The following is a 27,187-nucleotide window of genomic DNA, read 5'->3' as shown; positions in this document are numbered from 1 at the left end:
AGTGGGCGGCAAAGTTAGCGCAAAGCTATTACAGCACCAGTGATCGGGGTTTGAATCTGCAGCTGTCTGTAAGGGGTTTGTATGTTCTCCCTGTCTGCAAGGCTTTCCTCCGGGTGCTCTAGTTTCCTCCTACCCTTTAAAAACATATGAGGGGGGTGGGTTTAGGTTAATTGGCATATTAGGGGCAGCACAGGCTTGAGGGCCAGAGGGGCCAGTAACAGAGTTTTATGTCTAAATTATTTTTAAAAACAAAAATTTGTGCAATCTCTCTCCATAACTCATAGACTCTAATCATGGCCACATCCTGGGAAATCTCTTCTGTCCCCTTTTCAAAACCACCAGGTCCTTCCTGCAGTGGGGGGACCAGAAGTGCACAATACTCCAAGTACTGCCTTTGAGGACATCTGTACAATGTGAGGAGAGGAAGGTTCAGGGGAGATATCAGGGTTAAGTTTTTATTTAAACACAGAGTGTAGTGGGTGCCTGGGGTGGTGGTGGAGGCTGGTACAATACTGTATGGGCATTTAAAAAACTCTTCGATGTAAGAAAAATGGAGGGTTATGGGTGAGAGGGAGGGAAGGCTTAGATTACTATGGACTAGGTGAGAGCGGGAGGGTTGAGCTAGTGGAGTTGTTCAAGTGAACCAGAAATGGCCTGTTTCCGTGCTGTAAACGGTTTTATATATATACACATCATGGGGTGATGGGCCTGCACATGGGGCCCATATTATGTCAATATTCTATGCCCAACCTAAATGTTTATATCGAAAAACAAAATTGTTGGAGGAGTCACGTGATGGAGTAGTGGCCGGACGGTGAACTCCAGCCCTCTCCAGAAAAGTCGGGAAAAACAAAGAAAAACACAAAGGCACAGAAATAAAAGTTACAGAAAAGTGAGTATAAAGGTGGAAAGAAGATGGCGACAAAAAAAGAAAAATCGAAAGCAACGGTAAGAAGAGAGGAAGAGAAGACAAAGGAGGAAAAAGGTGAAGGCCTTACCTGTCCGAAGAGGCCTGCTGCGGAGAGAGAAACCCGCTCCCTCAGGTCGGTAAATAATGGACTACAAAAATGGCTCGCAGAGCCGAGTAAAAGTGCGCAACCGCGCACCGACGGGAGGGGGGACCAGCTGGGGAGTCGATCTCCACAGCCGGCAACGACAGCTGCAGAACACCTGCAGCAAGAAGAGACCACAGAAGACAATAGAAACAAGAAAGAAGAGGAGGAAAGGGCACCAAAGAAACAACAGATGGTCAACCCAGAAGAAGAAGAAGAGGAAGAGGAAGAATACAGAGAAATAGAAGAAGAAAAGAAAGGCAAGGTAAAGGATATACTTGCTCTTATTAAAGGATACATGGAGTCATTTAAAGAATGGCAAACACAGGAATTTAAGGATTTAAGAAAAAGAATAAACAACACAGAAGAGAAAATAAATAAAATGGAGATGACCTTAACAGAAATGGGAAAGAAAATGGACAAGATGGAAGAGCGGGCAGTAGCAGCAGAAATGGAGGTAGAAGACTTAAAAAAGAAATTGGAGAAATCTAATAAAAAAACTAAAGAGACACAAGAACTACTAGCTCAAAAAATAGATACAATGGAAAACCATAACAGGAGAAATAACATAAAGATAGTGGGCCTTAAGGAAGATGAAGAAGGCAAGAATATGAGGGAGTTTATAAAAGAGTGGATCCCTAAGACCCTAGGATGTCCAGAACTACAGCATGAAATGGAAATAGAAAGGGCACATAGAGTATTGGTCTCTAAACCACAACCACAACAAAAACCAAGATCTATTGTAGTAAAATTCCTAAGATATACTACAAGAGAAAAGGTACTGGAGAAGACAATGGAAAAAGTAAGAGTGAGCAACAAACCACTGGAGTATAAAGGGCAAAAAATCTTCATTTATCCAGATATAAGTTTTGAACTCCTAAAGAAGAGAAAAGAGTTCAATACAGCAAAGGCGATTTTATGGAAGAAAGGGTATAAATTTATACTAAAGCATCCAGCGGTATTGAAAATATTTATTCCAGGACAACAAAACAGACTATTCTCGGATCCAGAAGAAGCACGAAAATTTGCAGAACAATTACAAAAATAGACTGAGGGAGGAAGACGGGTAATGAGAGTTAAAATGATCACGATTGATATGTATGTGGGTAAAGACAAAAATAGACTGAGGGATGAAGACGGGTAATGAGAGTAAAAATGATCACGATTGATATGTATGCGGGTAAAGAGGTATAAGAGTGAATAGAGACAATGAGCATACATAAATGTATCTGTACTTAGAGGAAAATATAGATAGTATAGACAAGAATTAATAAGGGAAGGTAATGGAATAGAGAGAATAAGGAGGGAATTAAAAGAGTGACCTTTGTGACATATGAAAAGTGAAATCTTTTCTGGGGGGGGGCGGGGTGGGGGGAAATAGCGGTCACTGCAAAATCAGTTGACGCTTGCGAGTGGATTCGCAAATCCAAATGGAGAGGGGAGATGTGGTTGTCCGACAAGGGATAAAGGACAACTCAGGAGGTGAAGGGGAGATTGGGGATAAATAAGATAGAAATAGGAGAATAAGGAAAATGTTGGATGTTGTAGGAATGTTGTCTTATAAAGAGTTGAAAATAAGAAAACAGAAATGGAAAAGGAGGAAAGGTAATGATGGAAAAACAGAAAGAGAAGATAAACAAAATATAAAAGGGCTACGCTGAACTATATGTCTTTAAATATTAATGGAATACATAACCAAATTAAAAGGAAGAAACTACTAAATTTAAATGAATAAATGTATTCCATTAGAAAAAATAACAGATAGGTCAAGAAATAATATTGAAATATTCGAGCAAGTATAGGAGCCTTACATTAAATACAATAGCGAAAACCTACCGGGGACAAACAGTACCTAAGTTGATGGAAGGAGAAGGAAAGAAAAGAATGGACTCAGTAGAATTTCTGGTGTAATTTTGTTGAATGACAACATTGTCTGACTGGCTTAATGCAACCTAGATTGTATACCTAAAATGGATGAGAGGGGGGGTGGGGGGGGTGGTTTGGGAGGAAAGGGGGGGGAGAAAAAGTCACTGTATATGTGTGAAAAAGAAATAGTGTATATCATGGCTAATGTGATTTATGGTGTGAAAAATAAAAAATAATAAAAAAAATAAAAAAAAATTGTTGCAGATGCTGGTATCTTAAGCAGACAAATAATTTCAGGAAGAACCCAGCAATATTCATGGGTAGAAATGGTCAGTCAATATTTTGAGTCAGGACTCTTTATCAAGACCAAAACAAAAACCAAAAACCATTAAATTCCACATATAAAGTGGGGCGAGGGGGGGGGGTGGTGGGGTAAAGTTGTTATTCTTCTTTTTTCCTTGGCTTGGCTTCGCGGACGAAGATTTATGGAGGGGTAATGTCCACGTCAGCTGCAGGCTCGTTTGTGGCTGACAAGTCCGATGCGGGACAGGCAGGCACGGTTGCAGCGGTTGCAAGGGAAAATTGGTTGGTTGGGGTTGGGTGTTGGGTTTTTCCTCCTTTGTCTTTTGTCAGTGAGGTGGGGTCTGCGGTCTTCTTCAAGGGAGGTTGCTGCCCGCCGAACTGTGAGGTGCCAAGATGCACGGTTTGAGGCGATATCAGCCCACTGGCGGTGGTCAATGTGGCAGGCACCAAGAGCTTTCTTTAGGCAGTCCTTGTACCTCTTCTTTGGTGCCAGTGGAGAGCTCGCCAAATAACACGATCTTGGGTAGGCGATGGTCCTCCATTCTGGAGATGTGACCTACCCAGCGCAGTTGGATCTTCAGCAGCGTAGATTCGATGCTGTCGGCCTCTGCCATCTCGAGTACTTTGATGTTGGTGATAAAGTCGCTCCAATGAATGTTGAGGATGGAGCGGAGACAAAGCTGGTGGAAGCGTTCTAGGAGCCGTAGAGCGCCTCGGATGCCCCCCAAAGTTCCTCAACATGGTTATCCAACTGCACGAAAACCAACAAGGTCGGGTCAGATACAGCAATGAGCTCTCTGAACCCTTCTCCATTAACAATGGCGTTGAGCAAGGCTGCGTTCTCACACCAACCCTCTTTTCAATCTTCTTCAGCATGATGCTGAAACAAGCCATGAAAGACCTCAACAACGAAGACGCTGTTTACATCCGGTACCGCACGGATGCCAGTCTCTTCAATCTGAGGCGCCTGCAAGCTCACACCAAGACACAAGAGCAACTTGTCCGTGAACTACTCTTTGCAGACGATGCTGCTTTAGTTGCCCATTCAGAGCCAGCTCTTCAGCGCTTGACGTCCTGTTTTGCGGAAACTGCCAAAATGTTTGGCCTGGAAGTCAGCCTGAAGAAAACTGAGGTCCTCCATCAGCCAGCTCCCCACCATGACTACCAGCCCCCCCCACATCTCCATCGGGCACACAAAACTCAAAACGGTCAACCAGTTTACCTATCTCGGCTGCACCATTTCATCGGATGCAAGGATCGACAACGAGATAGACAACAGACTCGCCAAGGCAAATAGCGCCTTTGGAAGACTACTCAAAAGAGTCTGTAAAAACAACCAACTGAAAAACCTCACAAAGATTGGCGTATGCAGAGCCGTTGTCATACCCACACTCCTGTTCAGCTCCAAAAGTTGTTATTAACAACACTGGAACTGTAAGATTGGAGACCATCAGAAACATTTTTAAGGCATTTCTTTACAAGCAATACGCAAAGACCAAGGACTTTAGGAGCTCAAGGTCAAGATTGCTGAAGGCAATGGAGGAGCAATGGGTCAAGAGGCTGGAGCTGACAGAGAGTGGAGGGTTGGAGCAGGCAGGAAGGGTGAGTTTTTAGATGGATCGGAAACAAGAGTACAAACACGTTGGCAAGGACATGATGTTTATTTTTAAATCGAAATGGGGTGCTAATTCCAGATTTTTGGCTCCTGGTTACAGCCTGAGTTTGAGGGCATTGGCTTAAGGTGGGAGAGGAAAGATTAAAAAGGGGGCCTGAGGGACAACTTGTTGTGCAGCCTCCACCTACACAATGAGCTGCTTGGTGACTGCAGTCGAAGGACTCACACCAGGCTTTGGACTGCTGGAGACCAGCTCAAGAATGGCTGAAGGGGCACCTGGTATCAGAAGCGGGATGCAAGAGGGTGTCGAGGGCACTGGAGGCTTCCTGATGGCATCAGAGGTTCAGATCTGGAGCGTGGGTTGCCGATGCTCTGAACTGGAGTCTGTGTGGCTGCGGAGGTTGCAGGAGCGCTGGAGGCAAATCCACGGACCCTAGGTAACTCTGGGGGTGGGGGGGGGATCTATTTTTGCTTCTCTTTCTCTGACTGTAAAAGGCACCTAGCAATTTCTGCTCATGATGAATTGAGTAATATTACATCTGTTTTATTACATGACAATAAAGGAATCTTGAAATAATCACAGAGATTTCAGATGTAAACATAATTCACAAAACTCTACTTCCATGAAGCATAAATATGATTAAAAGTCTGACATAAAAATGATGAATTTGTCGTCATAAGCACATGTGACTTGATACTTTGGTGGTGTCAGTGCAGTAAAATGGGGAGATTCAATAGCCTGACAGCCACTGGAAAGAAACTATTCTTCAAAGTTCTAGGTTCCTTTTATAGTAAATAAAAAATGTGATATGATATACTTCAACTTTGTCTGTCATAAGACTAACCAAGAATTGCCACGAGCATTGCCCAGCGCCCCTAAGAACAGGAGAAAAAGGGATGCAAAAGAGAGTTCCTTCAGAGACACCGTGTCCGTGGATTCACCTCCAGCGCTCCCGCAGCCTATTCAATCCATCGGCGACCCGAACCCCAGGTCCAAACCTCCGACCTTGAACTGGGAGGTGCAAGACTTCAAGCTTCTGTACCTTCTGCCTGAAGGTAGCAGTGAGAAGAGTTTGTGACCAGGGGAATAGGGGGCGGGGTCCTTTATGATATTGACTACCTCTTCAAGCCAGCGCCTTTTGTGGCGAATCCCCTCCAAAACCCCAAATCAGTGAAGTGGAGATGAGTTGATGATTTCAAACAAAATGAGGAAGAGGATTATGGTCATGAGTCAGTTACTGATACTAGAGTACCAAGCCCCAAGCACGATTCAGAAATACTAAATAACTGTCATGTGCTAATAATGCCCCAGTCAATCTCTGCTACTCTTCGGGTAATTCAAAATATTATTTTTACATGCACTATTGCTATTGGCCAAATTAACAGCAATGGCGGAATTAGTTGCTTAACCCGTGAAAAATTCATCAAATTAGCACAAATTGTTGTGCCTGAAGATAGAAAAAGTGGTCATACAGATGATGGAAAACTGTATCTATTTTCCGTATCCGCACTGCTGGCGTTTGTGACGTCTGTAAAATATGTTGCTACAGACGGCCGTGGAGGACAAGTCATTGCACAGCCCAGGATATCACGGGCAAAACCCTCCCCACCATCAAGAACATTGACAGGGAACACTGCCATCGGAGAGCAGCAGCAATCATCAGGGATCCACACTGCCCAGCACAGGTTCTGTTCTCACTGTTGCCATCAGGAAGATACAATAGGTGCCACCACTAGACTTGCACCACCAGGTTCTGCCCCTCCGCCATCAGGCTCCTCCACAACGAACTCAATCAGGGACTCATTTAAGGACTCTTACTTTGCACATCATTTGAAGTCAGGGTGGAAATTGACAGCGAGCTCATCGCAGGTGCTTGAGGCCGCCCCGATGTAGTCGTCATTATACCGGAGGAAGAGTTGGGAGTCTTTCCTGTGTAGGCTTGGAGCACATTTTGCTCCACAAAATCCACCAACAAGCAGGCATAGCCAGGTATGCGGGTACCCATGGCTACCCACTGGAGACATTGGGATGAGTTAAAGGGAAAATTGTTAAGGGTGAGGACAAATTTTGCCAGGCAGAGAAGGGTGGTGGTGGGAGGTGACTGCTCAGGTCTGAGGTCCAGGAAAAAGCAAAGTGCTTTAAGGCCTTTTGTGTAGGGAATGGAGGTGTAAAGGGATTGGGCATCCATCATGAAGATGAGACAGTCTGGTTTGGGGAATCTGAAGTCTTGGAGGAGGTGAAGGGTGTGTGAGGTGTCACGGATGTAGGTGGGGAGGGATTGAACTAGGGGAGAAAAGATGGAGTCAAGGTGGGATGAAAAGGTTGGTAGCCGTGGTGGGGGGGTGAGGGACATGCCCAGAGTCGATGAGGTGAGAGATAGTGTTGGAGACAGTGGCTTGATGGGTGATGGTTGGATCCTGTGGGAGGGGTTGATAGGAGGAGGTGTCTGAGAGCTGTCAACTGGCCTCAGCAAAGTAGAGGTCTGTGCGCCAGATGACAACAGCACCACCCTTGTCTGCGGGTTTGATAGTGAGTTTAGGGTTGTGGCAGAGAGAGTGGAGGGTGGAGCGTTCTGAGGAGGTGAGGTTGGAGTAGGAATGGGGGGTAGTGAAGTTGAGACGGTTGATGTCCCGGTGGCAGTTAGAGATAAAAGGTCCAGAGCAGGCAGTTGGCCAGGAGGAAGAGATCTTAACGCAGGAGAAAGGGTCTTGAGGGGGGGCTATTGAAGAGTTGTGGCCACAAAATAGAGGGCCTGGAGACGCAGGCGACAGAAGAAGAGTTCAGCATCTTGGCATGCATGGAACTCGTTGAGGTGTGGATGGAGGGGGATGAAAGTGAGACCTCTGCTCCACCTCCACGAAGGGAAGATCAGAGGGGATAGTAAAAACCAGGCACGGGCTAGAGTGGGAGTTGGTGTGGTGGAGGGTATTGTGGGAGGGTTGGAGAGGTCTGAGGATTGAGAAGGGAAGCGGGGGAGGTTGGAAGGGGAGGAGCGTTGAGGGGATTGGCAGGGGGAGAAGGGTTGGGGAAGTTGGGGGGAGGAGGGTAGGGATGGGAGAGGGAGAGATGGGGGGGGAGAGAAGTGTAGGAGGGGTAGCCCGAGGGGAGGTGGGGAGAAAGAAGATTGGTGGGTGGAGAGTAGAGGGGTGAAGAGGGGGGCAGAGAGGGAGAGATAGTTGTTGTGGTTGTGGGAGGTTGGGGAAGGAGTGGGGGGTTTAGGTAAGTGGGGTCAGGGCTCCAGTTGTAATCAGTGTCGGGAGACACATGGGATAAGTCAGCGAGGAAGGCTCCAGCGTCTTCTGCAGAAACAGTGCTGGAGTTGACAGTGGTGGCGTCAGGAGCTGGAATGAGTAGGGGGTTGGAACCTAGGATGGGGTGGGCAGCGGTGGCATTGGGAGCTCCATCGGGTTGGTGACCAGGACCTGAGTAGGGATGGGCATCCATGGCTTCTGGAGCTCCATCAGGTGTGTGTGTGTGTGTGTGTGTGTGTGTGTGTGTGTGTGTGTGTGTGTGTGTGTGTGTGTGTGTGTGTGTGTGTGTGTGTGTGTGTGTGTGTGTGTGTGTGTGTGTGCATAAAGACATCTATCACACACACACCTATATGCCATGAATTGTTCTGCATATTTAGTGATTACAGGCATTGACGTCACAAAGGACTGCGCATCTTGCTGACTCACGGCAGACGCAGCGTGTCAGTGGAAGTGGCGCGCATTGGGTCACATGGGACTCTGGGAGGAGGAAGGGAGAATCGGTGATTGCCGACCAGCATTCACAGGCATGCATAGTGCATGGTCAGTCCCTCCCTCCCCCAAGACACGGGGTCGGCGGAATAAGAGGACAAGGAGTACATTGCGTAGAGAGGAGGCAGCGAGGGATGGTTGCAGGGTGAAGGGTTGAAGTAAGTTTTAACGGGGGTGGGGGGGCTCAATTTCAGTACTTGCTGTAGGCGCAGTCTTCCCTAGATACACCACTGCCTTCAGGCATTGTACAAGGAGGCACTCTGGCCATCTATGGTGCCATTACTCCATCTCCGTTAAGTGGGCCCTGAGGTGGAACAGGGACAGGTGAGCTATTGAGAGATGGAAAAAGAGGCTAAAATGTTGGTTGACACAGAGGCATTAACACTCTGTTATTTTGTATCACCACTTTCAGGGAACTGTGCACCTACAAATGTGGATCACTGTGTTCTACAAGGTTTACCAGGATCCTAGCATTAAAGATTTCTAGAATTTACTATTTTCATTTCAGATTTCAGGCATCCACGGATGTTTTTCATTTTAACGCAGCAATCACCGCAGCCCACCAGAGTGCACCTTCCTGAGAATGAGAAGCCCGGGGGAGGACCCTGCAGGGGAGGAGACCAATGGATCAGCAAGGGGCTCAGAGACCGAAGGACTCACACAAGGCCATGGGCTGCTGGGGACTGGTTGATGGGAACCAAGGATTGGGACTGGGATAGGTGAGGATGGCGAGCTGGGCTCCCAAAAAGTCTTGGGTGCTGATCCTATTGGAGGATGGGAAGCAGGGACTAAGGTGGGAGAGTCGGAATTTCGGGTTCACCTCTGGACCGGTCAGGAAGCTACTGGAATTTTCTTTCTCTTGTTAGTAGGGGCGCTGGATTCCTCTTCATGTGCCTTCACGGGCAAACAAAGGAAAACACACTTTGTGTATTTATGTACATGATAACAAAGGAACCTTAAACCTTGACAGAGAGTTGGCTTGTGGAAAGTACAGTGCAGATCAGGATATGGGATTTCCAACTGCACTGCTTTGGGGAGCAAAAGGATCCACAGCACAGGAACATTGCAAATCAGAATCTCTATCCAGATCGGGCAGTGACGTTAGACCCTTTCAAACTGCTGTGTAAAATGGGGTCCAACCAGGTCAACCCTGCCGGAATCCAACCAGATCCCTGATCTACTTCAGGGGTAGTCAGGGAACCCAGTAAAACTTACCCAGGTCGTGTCCACAGGCAATTTGAACAGGAAAATGATCGTCCCGCTTATTCCGGTGATGCAAGTGCTTGCGTGTGCGCGTCACCAGGCAGCCAGCTTCTGAACATCCGGCAGTACTTCCATTGAGTCCGTGACACATCATTGCGTGGTGGGGGATATCCCCCTTAAATTGCCAGGCCTATCTCCCTGCAACTTAAAAGGCCCCAGTAATCACACTTGGGACACAGGAGGGCTACCCAGGTGCTGCAGTTTAAAAGGGGCTATTGACTAGGAATGGATATGCAAAATAAAAGTGTGATGTTGCTGGGGGGCTTGCAAATGGACCTGCAGATGGATGCAAGGCAAGTTAGAACTCAGGCCATAGATGCACCTCTCAGTAACACAAGAATCAGAAATGCTGGAGGAATTGGAGTCTCGAAGTATCCATAGGTGGTAAAGATATTTAACCGACATATAACTGAGCCACAGATCCATAGAACAAAACAGCACAGAAACAGGCCTCTCCTCCCTTCTAGTCCATGCCAAATTATTGCTCTCCCTAGTCCCACTGACCTGCACCCAGATTACCATAGCCCTCCATACCCCTCCAATCTTCACAGTATCATAAATATGAAATGATAAATAAATATTCACAGGTGCAATTCGTGCAAGAAAAAAAAGTGAAGTTTCAGTGGTGCAAACAAATCTTTTGGTGGTCCTGGAGTAGTTTATAGTTTGGGTTAATATATACAGTATAAGGAGGTTAAAGAGACTGTTAACTGCTGGAAAGAAACTGCTCTTGAACCTAGGGATGCTGATCTTCAGGCTTCGGTACCTTCTGCCTGAAGGGAGCAGTGAGGAGAGGTGGTGACCCAAATGATGGGGGTCCTTCATGATGTTGGCCGCCTTCTTGAGGCAGTGCTTCAGGGAGCATGATTGCGGAGTCAGTGCCTGTGATGGCTACACTCTGTAGCTTTCTGCATTCCTGCTATCCAAACCAGGAACCCCCTGCCTCCGACTGCTTATAGCAACAGACATCGGTGCAAAGAAAAGCTGATGAATACAAGAGAGGGGAGGGAAGGGAATAGAACAACATTTGTGCGGGAGGCAATGGAGAGGAGTGGTGAGGAGCTGATCTGCTGAGTTACTCTAACATTGTGTTTTTTTTCTTCCCAACAGCTATCAGGCTTTTGAACTCTCCTTGATGCACAAATCAGGGTCTGCTCCCATTACACAAAAGGACTCTCTACACTATTGCAAGCAACTGATTTTTGCATGAGGAGTACTGTGAATATTTATTATCGATATTATGTATTAATAGTCCATTTTAATTTAATTTGGATAAACTTAAAATTTTAAAATTTAGACATATAGCACGATAACATGCCCTTCCATGAGCCTGTGCCATCCAAATACACCAATTAACTACCAACCCTATACATTTTGAAAGGTTGGAGGAAACCAGAGCTCTCTGAAGAAACCCACAAGGGAAGAATGTGCAAACTCCTTACAGATAGCACCAGATTTGATTCAAAATTCAATGTATTATCATAGTAATAAAACACTGTCATATTAGATGAAATTTCTCTTTGCCTGCTGCAAGGCAGACAGATTTGCCACTAGTAGGAATTTCTTAAGCGCCTCTTATGTTCTTACAGTCGAGAGAGAGAAGCAAAGAAGAGCCCCCCCACCAGAGTCAAAGTGTCCGTAGATTCACCTCCAGTGCTTCCACAGCCCCTGCAGCTATACAGAATCCAGTCCAAACCATTGGCAACCCGAGCTCCAGATCCAAACCTCCAACAAGGTCAGGCACTCTCCAGCCCCCTTGGCACCTCCTCTCATCCCGGTTCTGATACCTGATTCCCCTCCAGCCAGTTTGAGCCCGTCTCCAGCAGTTTGCTGTTGGGTCTCCCAACAGCAGTCTCCAGCAGTCCAGAGCTCCTGCGTGTTCCTCGCCTCGAGTCACCAGCAGCCTGCTGCATGCACTGGCCCCTCAGCCGCAGAGCCCCCTCACTGGTCTGCTGCCGTGGTCACCGTCCTCACAGGTCATCTCCTTCGCTTCTCCTTCTCAGATGGTGTATGATCTTTTCCTCCTCTAGTGCCCTGCTTCAGTCCTCCACTTACCCAGAGTCTGCATCTCCTCGTGGCTGCTACCGATTAATAGGTGCCGCCATATTGGGCACAGACCCACGATCGTGGGATTTCAAATAAAATCACTGTTGGCTCCTTCAACGGGCTGTTCAATGGTTGGGGGGGGGGGCGGCGGAAGGGTTATATAATCTCATGTATAATCTTTTGAAATAATTTTTGAATTGAATGTAATGGAACAATACTGTGGTTTAAAATTCATAAATAAAATAATTTTTAAAAACCAGGCCGTTCAAAGCCCGTGCAGAGCCGACAGCAGCCCGCAGGAGCAATGCATCTCCGCTCCCTCGGTCCCCGCAGGTCCACGCCAGCAGTGCATCTCCGCTCCCTCGGTCCCCGCAGGTCCACGCCAGCAGTGCATCTCCGCTCCCTCGGTCCCCGCAGGTCCACGCCAGCAGTGCATCTCCGCTCCCTCGGTCCCCGCAGGTCCACGCCAGCAGTGCATCTCCGCTCCCTCGGTCCCCGCAGGTCCACGCCAGCAGTGCATCTCCGCTCCCTCGGTCCCCGCAGGTCCACGCCAGCAGTGCATCTCCGTTCCCTCGGTCCCCGCAGGTCCACGCCAGCAGTGCATCTCCGCTCCCTCGGTCCCCGCAGGTCCACGCCAGCAGTGGCAATGTCACCACAGCAATAGCTACGGCAGCAGTCACCATGGAAATTTATTTCCATATTGGAACCCGGGTCGGTGGCGCTGTAAAAGTGTTGGGCTAACCGCTACACCAACCGTGCTGCCCGTCAGAGGTTTCTTCACCTGTTTGGCCGCAGCAAGTAAGACTTTGAGTGGATCAGTGGTCGTGCAGTAAGCAGAACAATAAACTCATTACTATTAACAGGAGACTGGTGTCAGAGCAGAAGGGTGGAACCATCTTTAATAGGGCGAATGGAGTTCTCCCCAACAACCCGGAGCCAATAGTTATCCCACGACCAGTATTACAAAGCACACTAAATCATTTCTGCCTGTGGACTCTTGCTGTGTACCACTTGCCTGCCACATCTTCAGCTCTGAAACAGTGATTATAGTTCATTGGCAGCTGTGAGCTTTGGGATCTCCTGAGGTCAGGAAAGGTGTTATATTAATGCTTTTGTTTGAAAGAGAGCCGTGGAGAGTGTCAATCGACAATCTTTCAGCAAATCTGGCACAGTTTAATCATTTAAACTCATATGTTCTCAGTTACTAATCCTCCACAGGAGTGGAAACAAAGCCCTTTCATGTCTCCTGCTCTGATTGACTCTGCAGACGGCGAGATGATGAACAGAAATTGCAGTTCCAAGCATTCTTTTAACAAAATTTAAATCGTAGAGTTTGAGGGATGAATTACTTTGAGGTTTGTGTTCCGATTAACGTAATTAAAGATGGCCTTATGAGGCTTCTGGAACTTGTCATAATGGACTAAGCATTCCATTAAAGGTTTAGGCCACATTCCTGCTGGCTCCCAACTCTAACCCGTGATGTGAGCTCTCCATGCACAAAAGGTCCTATGCCATACTCTCCCAATGACCAAGATCAAACCATCAAAATGAAAAGCAAGAGTTTTCTATAACACACAAAAGTGCTGGAGAAATTCAGCAGGTCATGCAACATTCCATGAGAATCCCCAGCATTTTTGTGCATTATACTCCACGCCAGCCTCTGCAGATTTTCTTGTTTAAATCCAAGAGCATTCTACTCTGCAGTCTGTTCCCGGCAATCACTCATTTCCAAACATTTTACTTTCTTAGCTCCGGGGAGCACAGAGTTGCAAAGATTCAAATCTCTTCGAGAGCTGAAACCCATCCCCTTGTTCCTGTTAAACAGTCAACCAGAGAGCATGAGATTCTGCCTCTGAGTTCCAGACCGGGAACAAATGGGTAATCGAGAAGTTAATACTGAGAGATACAGAAGTTCTACAGTCATAGACAGGAGTGAATCATTCCCTTTCAGTGTGGTTTAAAACATAGCATGCATGTGTTGGAAGTCAGAGTGAATCATTTGCTGAGTGACCGTACAGTGTTGGGAGTGAACTATTCCCTCAAAGACATTGTATACCAAGTAATGGAGAACACACACATTATACAGTATTGGCCAGAGAAAATCATTCCCTTTCACACAGCATAAGCAAGGGAAAGCATTATCGCCTTTGGACAAACCAGAATTAAAATCAGATCCATTATCAAGTACAACAAAAGATGTATAAATTACTCCAATCACACTGGAACATCTCTTGGAACAAAATCAGCAAATCCGCTCCTCCATCTTTTAGTTGCACACAAAAACTGTTGAGCAGCCAAGGGTCACCAAATCCCTGTGGTAATGTGAGTGAGGCACTTGCCTCAGGTGCAGCAATGAGCTCCAGGAGTAACTCTGCGTCCAAACATAGAAATGGCCAGTCAACATTTTATATCAAGCCAACTGGATTGACACAAGGACTGCTTGTGTGTTTCTACTTAAACACTTCCCAAGGAATGCACCTTGGGGCCAGTCAATCTCAGGCCTGCTGGCTCCCAGAGCCTTCACTGAACATAGACTGACCACTTCTCTCCCACCAGAAATCCCTGGCTAACATTGGCGTGACCCTTACTCCCTCACTCTCACATTCTCTCACATTCTCTCTCTCACTCTCTCTCACACTCTCACACACACACACACACACACACACACCCAAGCTTTAGAAATAAATGTCTAAAGTTGTCCACCGTTCAGGAACTGGAATGGAAAGGTAACCATGGTGACAAATCACAGTGCTACCAAAAGGTGAAAGCCAATGCACACCCAATCCAAGTCCGTGGGATCATGACTTCCAAACGACATAACCTGCTGAGCACTTGTTAAATACATATCTGGTTTCCATATGAGCCTCATGGTGGGGGTGCCTAACATGACCTACATCTGCATATCCAGATCTCACACAAATAAAATCAGCTCCACCACTGAAGGAGCAACAGCAAACACCTACATGCACCCACCCTACAGGGATTCTTGGTGGGAAGAATCATTCGTCCACTTACTTGCCACCTCCAGCGAGGCGTTGTGGCTGACGGCCTCCCCCAGGTAGTTCCTGGCCACGCAGACGTAGCTGCCCTCATCTGGCTTGCTCCTGCGGCCGTGGACGATGCGCAGGAAGAACAAGGAGCCACTGGGCAGCAGCATGCGGTGGGAGCGGGAGTCGTCCCTATCCGTCTCCACCCGCTCCCCGTCCTTGTACCACTCGATGGTGGGGCTGGGCCTCCCCTCCGCCTTGCAGTTCAGCGTGGCTGGCTCCCCCTTCGAGACAATTAGGTCGGAAGGGTGCTCCGCGATCCGTGGTGGGAAGTCCTCCTGACGTAGACGAGACCCTGAGGGAGAGGGGACAGAAAAATAATTGGACTTTCTTTGCTTCATATCTTTAAATGCAATAAAATCATGTCACAGCAATATAAAACTTTGGTTAGGGCACGTTTGGAGCATTATGTCCCATTCTGGTCACCCCATTACAGGAGGGATGTTGAGGCTTTGGAAAGGGTGCAGAAATTTCCCAGCATGATGCCTGGATTAGAGGATATGAGCTATGGGGAGAGGTTGGACAAACCCAGGTTGTTTTCCCTGGGAAGGTGGAGGCTGATGGAAGTTTATAAAATTATGAGAGACATCGAAAAGGTGGACCGTCAGAATCTTTCTCCCCAGGGTATAAATGGCACACAGCAGAGGACGTGTTTAAAGCAGCCATTCTCAATGAGGGCCACATGATCCCCCAAGGGGCCATTGAACATTTAAGGGTGACTACGGGCTGAAATCATAATTTTTAAAAATCTAGTCGGTAGGAGAGAAGTACGGAAGAAACCAGCTAAATTCTGGAAGGGGCCCATAAATTTTGAACAGAGTCCTAAGGGGTCCATAGCCAAAAAAAGGGGTTGTGAATGGCTAGTTTAAAGTGCCATGGAGGAAGGAGAGGGGAGAGTTTGAAACACACGTGCAAAGTGATTTTTACACAGAGTTTAGTGGGTACCTAGGACAGGCTGCCAGGGATAGCAGTGGATTCAGACATAATCATAGTGTTTAAGAAGCTTCTAAATTTTTTAACTTAAATTCAGACGAACAGCACAGGAACAGCCCATTCCAGCCCATGAGCCCAATGCCACCAATTACACCCAATTAATCTGCAACCCTTGTATATTTTAAATGGTCGGAGGAAACCAGAGCACCCGGAGGATACCTACACAGATATGGCGGGAATGTACAAACTCCTTACAGACAGTCTGGATTCAAACCCTGGTCCCAATCGCTGGTGCTATAATACCATTACGCTAACTGCTATGCTAACGGTGCCACCTGGATTAGTAGCGAGGGATACGGATTGTTTTAGCTTAAATTGGGTACTATCTGGCGCACATGGGTCTGTTCCTGCGCTGCTCTGTTCTATGTTCTGCCTCATTCTATGACGTTAACCACCCTTCCTGCAATGCGCACACACACTGAGCCGACATGGAAGCAATGGGCCAAATGGCCTCCTGCTGGGCTGCAAACTTCCCAGGCTACAGAAGAGGCCCCTGAAAGAGAGGATGTGCAGTTTCACCACTGGAAAGGAATCAATATCCTCAGGGGTGAGGGGAGGTGGGAGGGGGAGGGGGTGGGGGGGGGGGGGGGGGGGAAGGAAGAAACGAAGCATGTGATGTGCCAAATATGCATGCGAGGCAGTGCAAGGCTCACTAATGAAAGGGTGAACTGCAATTCCATGACTGGATTGCCTGGAGGCTGGGAATAATTTGGCAGATACTCTGTGTACAATGTTCATTGTTTAGCTTACAGTAAGTGCTGTGTCAGTATCATTTTCCTGCAATTCGATTTAGTGGATTACAGCAAAATAAAAATGTCACAGAGTTAATTGAGATAGTGCAAGACCCAATAAGCATCTGCAAACATCCCCGCTCTTTGACATTCTCCTACAGTTGCACAGACTTCCGGGTGACATTGGATTTCCGAGCCTCGTGGAGAGAGGGCACAGGTTAAAGGTCAGAAATTACACTTGAAACTTCATCTGGCACAATGAGACAAGTTCTTCTGCGAGCAGTCTAATACGTTATCTCTAACATTCAAACTGCTGGGTAAAGAGCATGATTTATGGAGTGTGGGATTACAATGAAAAGGAAGATCAATTAGCACCAAGCAAGGGCAGCATGAGAGCACTGTGGTGGGGTTCATTCAGGAGCCTGATGGCTGGAGGGTAGAAACTGTCTTTAAGCCTGTTGGTTTCAATAGAGTTGCACTCACAGATTCATTCTAATGGAGAAAAGGCAACATTATTCAACTTGTGTGAGGATCATTCAGGAGTCTGATAACTGCAGGAAAGAAACTGTCCTTGTCCATCTACCATCATCAGAGAATGCTGCCATCAGAGAGCAGCAGCAATCACTCAAGGATCCACACCAACCAGCACACACTCTGTTCTCGCTGCTGCCATCAGGAAAGAGGCCTAGGTGCCACAAGACTCGCACCACCAGGTTCAGGGACAGCTGCTACCCCTCCTCCATCAGACTCCTCAACCACAAACTCAACTAGGGACTTATTTAAGGACTCTTACTGGTGTACTTTATTGATTTTTGTATTCTCTCTGGATTGCACAATCAGTTTGTTGACTTGCATTGTCTATTTACAGTTCTTTATTTATTCACACATCTACATTATTTACATTTTTTTTTGCACTACCAATAAGTGGTAATTCTGCCTCGCCCGTAGGATAAGAATCATAGGGTTCTATTTGATGTCATGTATGTACTCTGACAATAAATCAGAAATCTGGAATCTGAATCCTTGAGCCTGTTGGTGCATGTTTTCACACTCTTGAGTCTTCTCTCCAATGGAAGGAGGGAGAAGAGTGTCTGTTGGGGTGTGATAGGTCCTTCAGTGCATCGGCTGTCTTTTCCAGGCAACTGGAGATGTAGATGGGGTCCACAGAGGGGGAGGGTGGCTTGCGTGGTATTCTGAGCTGCATTCACCACCTTGAGCTTTTACCAATCTTGAGTGGAGCAGCTCCTGTCGCAGATGGCGATGCATCCAGCAAGTCTGCTTTCAATGGGGCGCCTGTAGAAGTTGTTGAGGAAGAAAGGGGATATGCCAAATTCCCTTCATCTTTAACAGGCACTCTCACCCTAGACAACAAGGGTGTGGGCCAATACAGACAGAATAAAATAGGGACAGGAGGAGGCCACTTGTTCTTTCAAATCTGCCCTGCTATTTGATATGATCATGGCCGTCTTCTAAGGCTTCATCTCCCCTTCTGTGAGAACTTCTAGCTGCCCGTCCCTCTATAGTCATACAGGGAAATGGACCCTCAGAGCTGCTGCCTTTCCTCTAAGACCCTGAAGCAACACCCTCACTCAAGTGGTTGTCCAATATCCCACGGCTAACTATCTTTAAGAACACCATGTTCCTTCCAGATGATCAGAGTTAATCCCTCCCTGGAATGGGTGCAATGTTGTAGGAAGAGTTGTTGGACAGAATTGTTCATTTCTGCTGGAGTGGGGGGAAAGATTTGAAATACACAAGACCCTAAGGGATCAGGGCAGGATGGAGGAGGAGAGGGTGTTTCCTTAGGCTAGCGTCTTAGAGTAAACATCTGCAGTGATCTGTGCTGTTCCACCCACATCGGTGCAGTGGCCAAGAAAGTGCACCAGTGTCGGAGTAAATTTGGCATGTTACCAACATCACTTAACAACTTCCACAGGTGCACCACTGAAAGCATTCTGTCAGGGTGCACCACTGCGTGGGACAGGAACTGCTCCGCCAAAGACCACGAGAAACTGCATAAGGTTGCAAATGTGGCTCAGACCATCACACAGACCCTCCACCATCTCTGTCTACAATGCCTGCTGCCTTGGAAAAGCAGCCAACCCATTTTAAGACTCATCTACCCCGGCCACTTTCTTCACCAGCCTCATCAGATTCATGAGTGGGAGATCACACACCCCCAGATTCAAGGAGTTTTTTTTTCCCACCATTATCAGGAATGAACTCCAAAATGCAGAAATTAAGTTGCCTTTGCCCCTTACCAACTGCACTCTCTCTGTACCTCTGACCATTTGTATTGTCCAGTTTCTTCCCTGCAGCCATCAGACTCCTGAATGATCCCCACATCAGTGATCTCATTCATCCATTGCTTTGTACTAATCAATCTTTATTCATTGCAACTCTACCCTCTGCAGTTGAACTCCTGTTCTATGAAAGTCAGAGTTGGTTGGTTAGACAGATCGCAAAACAACCTCCATCACTGCATCTTGACAGTAATCTTGAATTTGAATTTGAAAATCTAGAATTGTGGACGGGTTTCGCATCTAAGGCAAAGGTGAGATGAAGTCTTTGAATATTTTAGGGCAATGGGAGATATTCTTAAGCAACACAACGTTAGCCAGACTTCAGGAACTGAGTAATAGGGAAAGGTTAAACAAATCAGGTCTTTATTCCCTGGAGCATAGAAGAATAAGGGAAGATTTGATACAGGTATTTCAAATTAAGAGGGGTTAGACATAGTAAATCTAGATAGGCTTTTTCCACCAATGGTAGATGAGATACAAATCAAAGGATATGCATTAAGGGTGAAAGAGAATAACTTGAGGTGAACTTCTTTGCACAGAGATTAGTGGGAGCATGGGACGAGCTACCAGCCGAAGTGGTGAATGCGGGTTCAATTTTAATATTTAAGAAAAATTTGGGCAGGTACATTGTCGGGAGAGGCATGAAGGGCCATGGATTGGGTGCAGGTCAGTGGGATAAGGCAGAAAAAGAGTTTGGCACAGATTAGAAAGGCCAAAGGGCCTGTTTCTGAGCTGTAATGTTTTATGGTTCGATGGGATGGATGGCTGCTGGGGAAATGCAGAATAATGGATGAAATTAGTGGTCGTGCCATAGTGGTTGTGTCACAGTGGTCGTGGATGAAAGCAACTTGTATTTGCAATCAGTGAATTGTGTTTTTGTTTATCAGTCGCATGATGCATGGTAATAGTGAGGCGGGTTCTTCCGCGAACAATCTAACAGGTCAACCCTGACATTCAGTAAAACATGGAAGTCTGCAAACACAATGCTGGGGAAATTTAGCAGGTCACTCAGGGCACTTAATTCAGCAAAGTTCAAGATATGTAACCAAAGATTTGGACTTGAGCCCTTCATCAAGGTATCTAGACTCCAGTGTACCAGATTTTTGGGGAATAGATTCACATTGGTCGGCTCAACATCATGGGCTGAAGGGACTGTACTATGCTGCAATGTTCTATGTTGTACATCCCAAAGATTTCCACCCTTTATTAAATTAAATATCAAAATTGAGCCTGCATTTACCAATTCAGCTGGCAGCTTGTTCTGCACTTTGACGGCCTTACTAATCAAGAACATATCAACTGCCACTTGAAATCTACCTAATGACTTGGCCTCTGCAGCAGTCTGCGGCAATGTATTCCATAGGTTCACCACCACCCCTCCCCCGACTGCCCCTCAGGGTGAAGAAACTTCTCCTCAAAAAATATGGAAAGTCGTTTTAACATAATCTTTCACAGTATCACAACATATTACCTTTCCCATCATTTTGTTCAGTCACCTGCCTACATTTTGTTCATACCTTGATGAAGGGCTCAAACCTGAAACGTAGGTTATGTATCTTTACTGTATAAAGAACAGTGTTTGACTTGATGAGTTTCCCCAGCAGGGTGTTTTTACAACCTGAACATTCATACAGCCATGGAAAACAGAAAGAACAATAGGATAATTGCAGAGTTACAACCAAAAAAAAAGCAGCTCAAATTGTACCAGGCAAGGTCAGCGTGAGAGCACTGTGGTGGGGTTCATTCAGGAGCCTGATGGCTACAGGGAAAAAACTATCTTTAAAACAATTGGTCAATCATCACGGATGCATACCACCCAGCTCACGCTCTGTTCTCATTGCTAGGAAGGAGGTCTCGGTGCCAAAAGACTCACACCACCAGGTTCAGGAACAGCTGCTACCCCTCCACCATCAGACTCCTCCACAACAAACTCAATCAGGGACTCATTTAAGGACTCTTACTTTTGGACTTTATTGTTTGTTTTTATTTCTCCTCTCTGTATTGCACAGTCAGTCAGTTGTTTACATTTTTTTATTTGTTTACATTGAGTACAGCTTTTTTTTCGCATTGCCAATAGGAAAAAGAATCTCAGGGCTGTATGTGATGTCATGTACGCACTCTGACAAGAAATCTGAAACCTAGTGCACAATTTCAATCTCTGAAGCCAATGGGAGGAAGGAGAAGAGAGAGTGTCCAAAGTACAGTCTATTACAAACTGTAGGCCATTCACTTTCACTTCCAAATAGACACAAAGGGTCGAGGACCCATTCATACTTCCAATTGACGCATTGATATGGTTGGCTTAACCAATAACAATTAAATGAGGTCACGTGATCAGCAGTGCCCTAATTGGAGCCTGCTGTGTTCAAATTAACTGAAACATTTGTGGTTTCAGTGTACAAAAGAGACAACAGAGGCTGGAATCTGGAGGAACGAACAGCTGGCAGAACTCAGTGGGACGAGCAGGATCTGTAGAGGGAAAGGGACAAGACAACATTTCGGGTCGGAGCCCTGCCACAGCTCGAGTTTTCCACTGTCTGCCAAGTGCCTTGGGAAATTCCAGGCTTGGAGAAAGCAGGTCGGAAATAAGTCTCCACATAATAGCACCATGAATTTGGCTGTTCATAAAAAGACCGAGAGAAATCACAAGTAATTGTTACTCCCAATCAACTTGTCAGCACATTTTCAATGTCTGGCTCATTATCATCTCACCGGCTGGAGGATACAAGCTGAATTACAAACCCACACATCACATCCCTGCCTCTGTACAGTAAGACAGCCACCGATATGGTGCTTAGAAATATACACAAAAACAGTGTGGAGTCTCAGGTCAAACACTTGCATAATTAATTCTGCTTCTCTCTCCAGCGTTCTCTCAGATGCTATTGGACATGTGCAACCTTTTCTGTTTTCATTTCAAATTTCAGCATTGGTAGATTGATTATATTTTAAATGATGGATAGGGATGTGTCTGTCATTATGTAGCACTGAGGTACAGTACTGGTGGGGACAGGTCTGTCATTGTGTAACACCAGGGTACAGTACTGGTAGGGACAGGTCTGTCACTGTGTAACACCGGGGTACAGTACTGGTGGGGACAGGTCTGTCATTGTGTAACACTGAGGTACACAAGATTCTGGACATGTTTCCTTTAAGGCATCTTCAGACAGATTTCACATCAATTTTTAAAAAAATGCTTATTTGTAGCTCAGTTCCAAATTCCAATTGCAAAACCACAAATGATGATAAATAATAACATGTGTGTCTAGCATGGGACGCTCAATGTGAGCTCTATTTCAACGAGATCTGAAAAATATTTGGCAAAGTACCAGGGAGTGGTCGTCAGGGGATGGTTTCTTCTCTCCTCACTGAGGGCTGTTCGAGCCTCGGAGAAGCTCACTGCGAGGGTTGACCAAGAAGTTTCAAAAGACAATGATTTAAGGTGAGAGGGCCTTCAAATATAAAATGGAGTAAATCACGAAAATCTGCAGATGCCATGAATGATGTAAAAACACAATGCTGGAGTAATTCAGCAGGTTAAACAGTGTATTGTAAAGATAAAAGGACTGTACTTGCTGTAATTTAAAGAATGGGTGGGGATTTTATAGAAACATATGAAATTATGAAAGGCATAGATAGGTAAGTTGTTTCCATTGTTGGGGGAGACTAGAACTCGGGGACATAGCTTCAAGATTCAGGGTAGTAGATTTAGAATGGAGATGAGAAGGAACTGCTTTTCCCAGTGGGTGAAGGTTGGATAGATTTTTACATAGTAGGGGAATTAAGGGATATGGGGAAAAGCCAGGTAGGTGGAGATGAACCATCATCAGATCAGCCATGATCTTATTGAATGACGGAGCAGGCTTGATGGGCTGGATGGTTGACTCTGCTCCTATTTCTTATGTTCTTATGTTCTAAGAGAACATTCCAGCACAGTACCAGCCCTTCAACACACCATGTTGTGCCGACCTATATAAACCCACAACACTCTTCTTAAATCTACGTCTTAAATCTATAGCCCTGTATCTTGAGCCTATGTCCCCTAGTTACTGTATAGTCTCTCTCACCAATATAAACAACTTACAAACATCTATCTTATGTATGCCTTTCATAATTTTATACATTTCTCTAAGATCTCCTCTCATTCATCTAAATTCCAGTGAGTACAAACCCAGACGACTCAATCTCTCCTCTTAGGCCAAACCCCTCTTCTCTGCACCTCCTCCAAAGCCAGTACATCCTGCCTGTTCTTAACATCCATCAGGAAAGATGGCTCAGATGTCCCTAAGGTGCCAACAGCAGAATAGTTTACAGTAGAGACTATTTCCTGGACTTAATTATCTTGTGGTCCATCAAGAGTTGAAGTGAATACGCTGGACATTAAGCTGCTGATCACAAAAATCGCCTTAAAATTTTCCTATCATCTTCCTTTTCTTTAAAAAAAAGATATAACCTATTTTTAAGTCTTCCTTGTATATTGCGACAAGGCAAGCTGTTTTGGTCAGTTCAAGCTTGCCTGGGCATGCCCTCAGTGCAGATGCTATGCAAATGTTGTCCTAGGCCTGGGCATGCTTGGAAGGCATTTAAAGATATTGTTGAGAATTTTCTTGGCAACTAGAGCACCCAGCTACACCCAGCTGATTGACAACATGCTTCAAATCTGCAAAACCATGAAGTGCAAAATGTCATTGAAAATTCATTTTCTGCGTTCGCACATGGACTTCTTTCCTGCTGACCTTGGCGCAGTCAGAGACGAACATGGTGAAAGGTTTCGCCAGGACATTGCGACCTTGGAAAAGTGGTATCAGGGCAACTGGAATCCATCAATGCTGGCCGACTATTGTTGGACACCGACACGAGAGGCGTCAGATGCCGAGTACAAATGAAAATCAGTGGCAAAGCATTTTTAGGTCAGTTGAACTAACACAATGTGTCAGTTTCTTTATGCAATTAAACATGCTAAATTCAATAAAAGTTAATTAACTGTTTCTCCAACTTCCTACGTGGTAAATCTGAAATTATCTGTGTGTTCAGCTTGAAGCAAATCTTTTGGAAAAAAAAAATTGTTGTCCAGTGATATCAGTCAAGCATTTAAGGGATTAGAGATGGACAAATACTTTCTGGAATGAAAGGTGCAAGGGTTATTTGCTGTCCTTTAAAATCTCTGGTGGCTTTTTTCAACTCTGCAGCACGACACTGGCCAAGATCATTGGATCAAGGAGTTTAGTCACCTAGAAATTTCCCTGCTCACGGACTAACCTCCCGTGGTAGAGCCGCTAGCAACCACACACAGGGAACCCCATACAGCTCGTCACGACCAGTTCCTGATGAGCAAGTTGGCAGTGCGGGCCGTGCTGGGTGAGGGACGGCAGCAGCTGGATGTTTTGGTTCTTTTTGTGGGGGTTTTTTCCCCTGCAAATTACCTGTTTGGCTGCAGCAAATAAAAATGTCATTGCGTCTGCACATCGCACAATGTGCACGCCAATAAACTTTATCATTTTCTCTGGAGCTTGAAGAGAACGAGGGGAGACCTGATAGAAATCAATAAAATTTAGAGATATATGGACAGTGAGAATATTTCTCGCAAGCTAACAATGTCAAACACGAGTGGATGTGTTTAGAGTGAGGGAAGAGATCTTTTATTTTTTTTTACAAACACAGAGTGGTAGGTACCAGGAATGGGGAGTGGTGGAAGAAGCTTCTCAATGCATGAATATGCAAGGAATGGAGGCATGTAGATCATGCACAGGCAGAAAAGTTTGAGTTGAATTTGAACATCATATTCAGGTCAGACATTTTGGGCCAATGGGCTTGTTCCTGTGCTGTAAAAAAAACCACATTGCTGGAGAAACTCAGCAGGTCAATTGGCGTACTTTATATAGCAAAGATAAAGATACGTAACCAAGATTTCAGGCTTGAGCCCTTCATCAAGTCTTTATCTTTGCTATATAAAGGACATTTTGACCTGCTGTGTTTCTCCAGTATTGTGTTTTTACATAAACCATGGTGTCTGCTGACTTTCTTCTGTTCCTGTGCTGTACAGTTCTAAATGAAACATATAGATGATGCTGTGACCCAAGGTGGCGAGGAGAGTTTCCCCATGTCATTGCTCATCAAACGTCATGGAAATACAGGGAGACAATGCTGACATCAGTGGGTGCAAGATGCCAATAGATTCCCGGTGTTGATGCGCTGGGTGCAGACTGGAAGATCACTTTATAGAGCATCTCGGCTCCATCCAATGCAATAGCGTGGATTGGCCAGTGGCCACCCATTTCAAGTTCTCATTGCATTCCCTTGCTGACATGCCTGCCAGAATGAGACCATCTGCAAATTGGAGAAACAAAACCTCATCTTCCATTTGGGCACCCTCCAACCAGATGGCATTAACATCAACTTCCCCAATTTCTGTTAAACCCCGGCCCCCAACATCTCGCATCTTCCTCCCCTGTTGCTTTCCCCCATCTGTCTCTCTCTTTCTTCCTTTTTCTGTCAATCTCCTTTCACAGAGCCAAAATCAACACTCCCCTTTCCTCTTATCATACACACCTTTTGACTGTTGGTCTGGACTCTACCCCCCCCCCCCCCACCACCCTTTCTCCTTTCTCTCCCAGTCTTCATTTAGACACTCACCTACATTTTGCTTATACCTTGAAGAAGGGCTCAAGACCGAAAGATTGGTGATATATCTTTACTTTCCATGGACGCTGCGAGACCCGCTGAGTTCCTCCAGCATTGACTGTGTGCTTTTATGACAATCACAGCGTCTGCAGATTTCTGTGTTTCACTTCACCACATGCTTCATTCAAACCCCAGCTTTCCATCCTCCTCCCTCAGCGGCTTCCACTCCCCTCTCCCTCAGCTTCCTGGGCTGTTCATCGTTTCATGACGTGGAAAGGGCCCACATTCCCCAATCTCTGGGTAAGAATCCTGATTGGATTTATTGGTGTCAGCTTGCAGTGTTGCTGGTTCGATTGGTGGCCAAACTCCTTCCCAATATCCCCCATATTTGAAGGACTCCATCACCTCCCCCTTCCCTTGGGAGAGAAAAACCACAAATTATATACAAGACCATACAATATAGGAGCAGAAGTAGGCCATTGAGTCTGTTCGCCATTCTATCGTGAGCTGATCCATTCTTCCAGTCAGCCCCACTCCCCTGCCTTTTCCCCAAAACCTTGATACCTTGAATATTCAGATACCTATCAATTTCTGCCTTAGATACCCCAATGACCTGGCCTCCACAGCTGCCCATGGCAGAAAATTCCAGAGGTTCACCACTCTCTGGCTAAAGGAATTCCTCTGCATCTCTGTTTTAAATGGGTGCCCTTCAATCCTGAATTTGTGCCCTCTTGCCCTTGACTCCCCTACCATAGGAAACCATTTTGCCACCTCTACTCTATCCAGGCCCTTCAACATTCAAAATACTTCGATGAGGTCTCCCTCTCATTCTTCTGAACTCCAAGAGCTGTCAAATGTTCCTCATGTGCTAATCCCTTCATCCCAGGAATCATTCTTGTGAATCTTCTCTCAACCCTCTCCATTGCCAATATATTGTAAATTATCAATCATAATTATTAAAAATAAATAAAAATTTCCAAGCGCCAGAGAATTTATTAGATATGTAAACTTTTTGTGGAAACAATTCCCAGATCTGTTTTGCTGCTGGGTTTACAGTGTGGTCAGATTGACTTGTGGCCAACTTTCAAATCATGAAACATAATTTTGGATGGAAAGAATGTTCATGGATATGAAACACAATATTCCCAAGTCATGCCCAAAAGTGTGCGTCATTATCTGTCTGGATAAAGGAGGTGTGAAAACAGAAAATTCCAGAAACACTCATCAAACCAGGCAGCAACCATGAAGAGAGAAATGTTAACTCTGCTTCCCTTTCGACAGATGCAGTCTGGCCTGCTGAGTGATTCCGAATATTTTCTGTTTTCATTTCAGATTTCAAATCATTTGAGGTTTAATATTTGAATTTCACTACCGTCAAGATTTAATTTTGCTGCCTTAAACCGTTCACGATTTGGTAGCACAGGTCGTCGAGCTGTGGTCTTGTGTTTACAGAGACCCAGGTTCAGTCTTCAAGTCAAGTTTATTGTCATCTGATTGTACAAGTACAACCCGACAAAACAGCGTTCTCCGGTCCTTGGAGCAAAACATACAGATGCACAACCAGACATAACACGCATACAGACAAACAATATACATGCAGAACAGG

At 45.8% G+C, this 27,187-nt stretch overlaps 1 protein-coding gene across 1 annotated transcript in view; it reads right to left on the bottom strand.

Moving 5' to 3' along the window:
• The window catches only part of robo1 (roundabout, axon guidance receptor, homolog 1 (Drosophila)), a 523,895-nt gene that overhangs the window by 300,605 nt on the left and 196,103 nt on the right, over positions 1 to 27,187 (bottom strand). The window contains exon 4 of the mRNA XM_069892429.1: positions 14,902 to 15,228. Coding sequence (XP_069748530.1) covers positions 14,902 to 15,228 — 327 coding nt within the window. The remainder of the gene's footprint in view (positions 1 to 14,901; positions 15,229 to 27,187) is intronic.

Source organism: Narcine bancroftii, chromosome 7 (genome assembly GCF_036971445.1).
Source record: "Narcine bancroftii isolate sNarBan1 chromosome 7, sNarBan1.hap1, whole genome shotgun sequence".
NCBI classification, from domain to species: Eukaryota; Metazoa; Chordata; class Chondrichthyes; order Torpediniformes; family Narcinidae; genus Narcine; species Narcine bancroftii.
The sequence above is the reverse complement of the archived record's forward strand: the minus strand, read 5'-3'. Positions and strand labels throughout refer to the sequence as shown.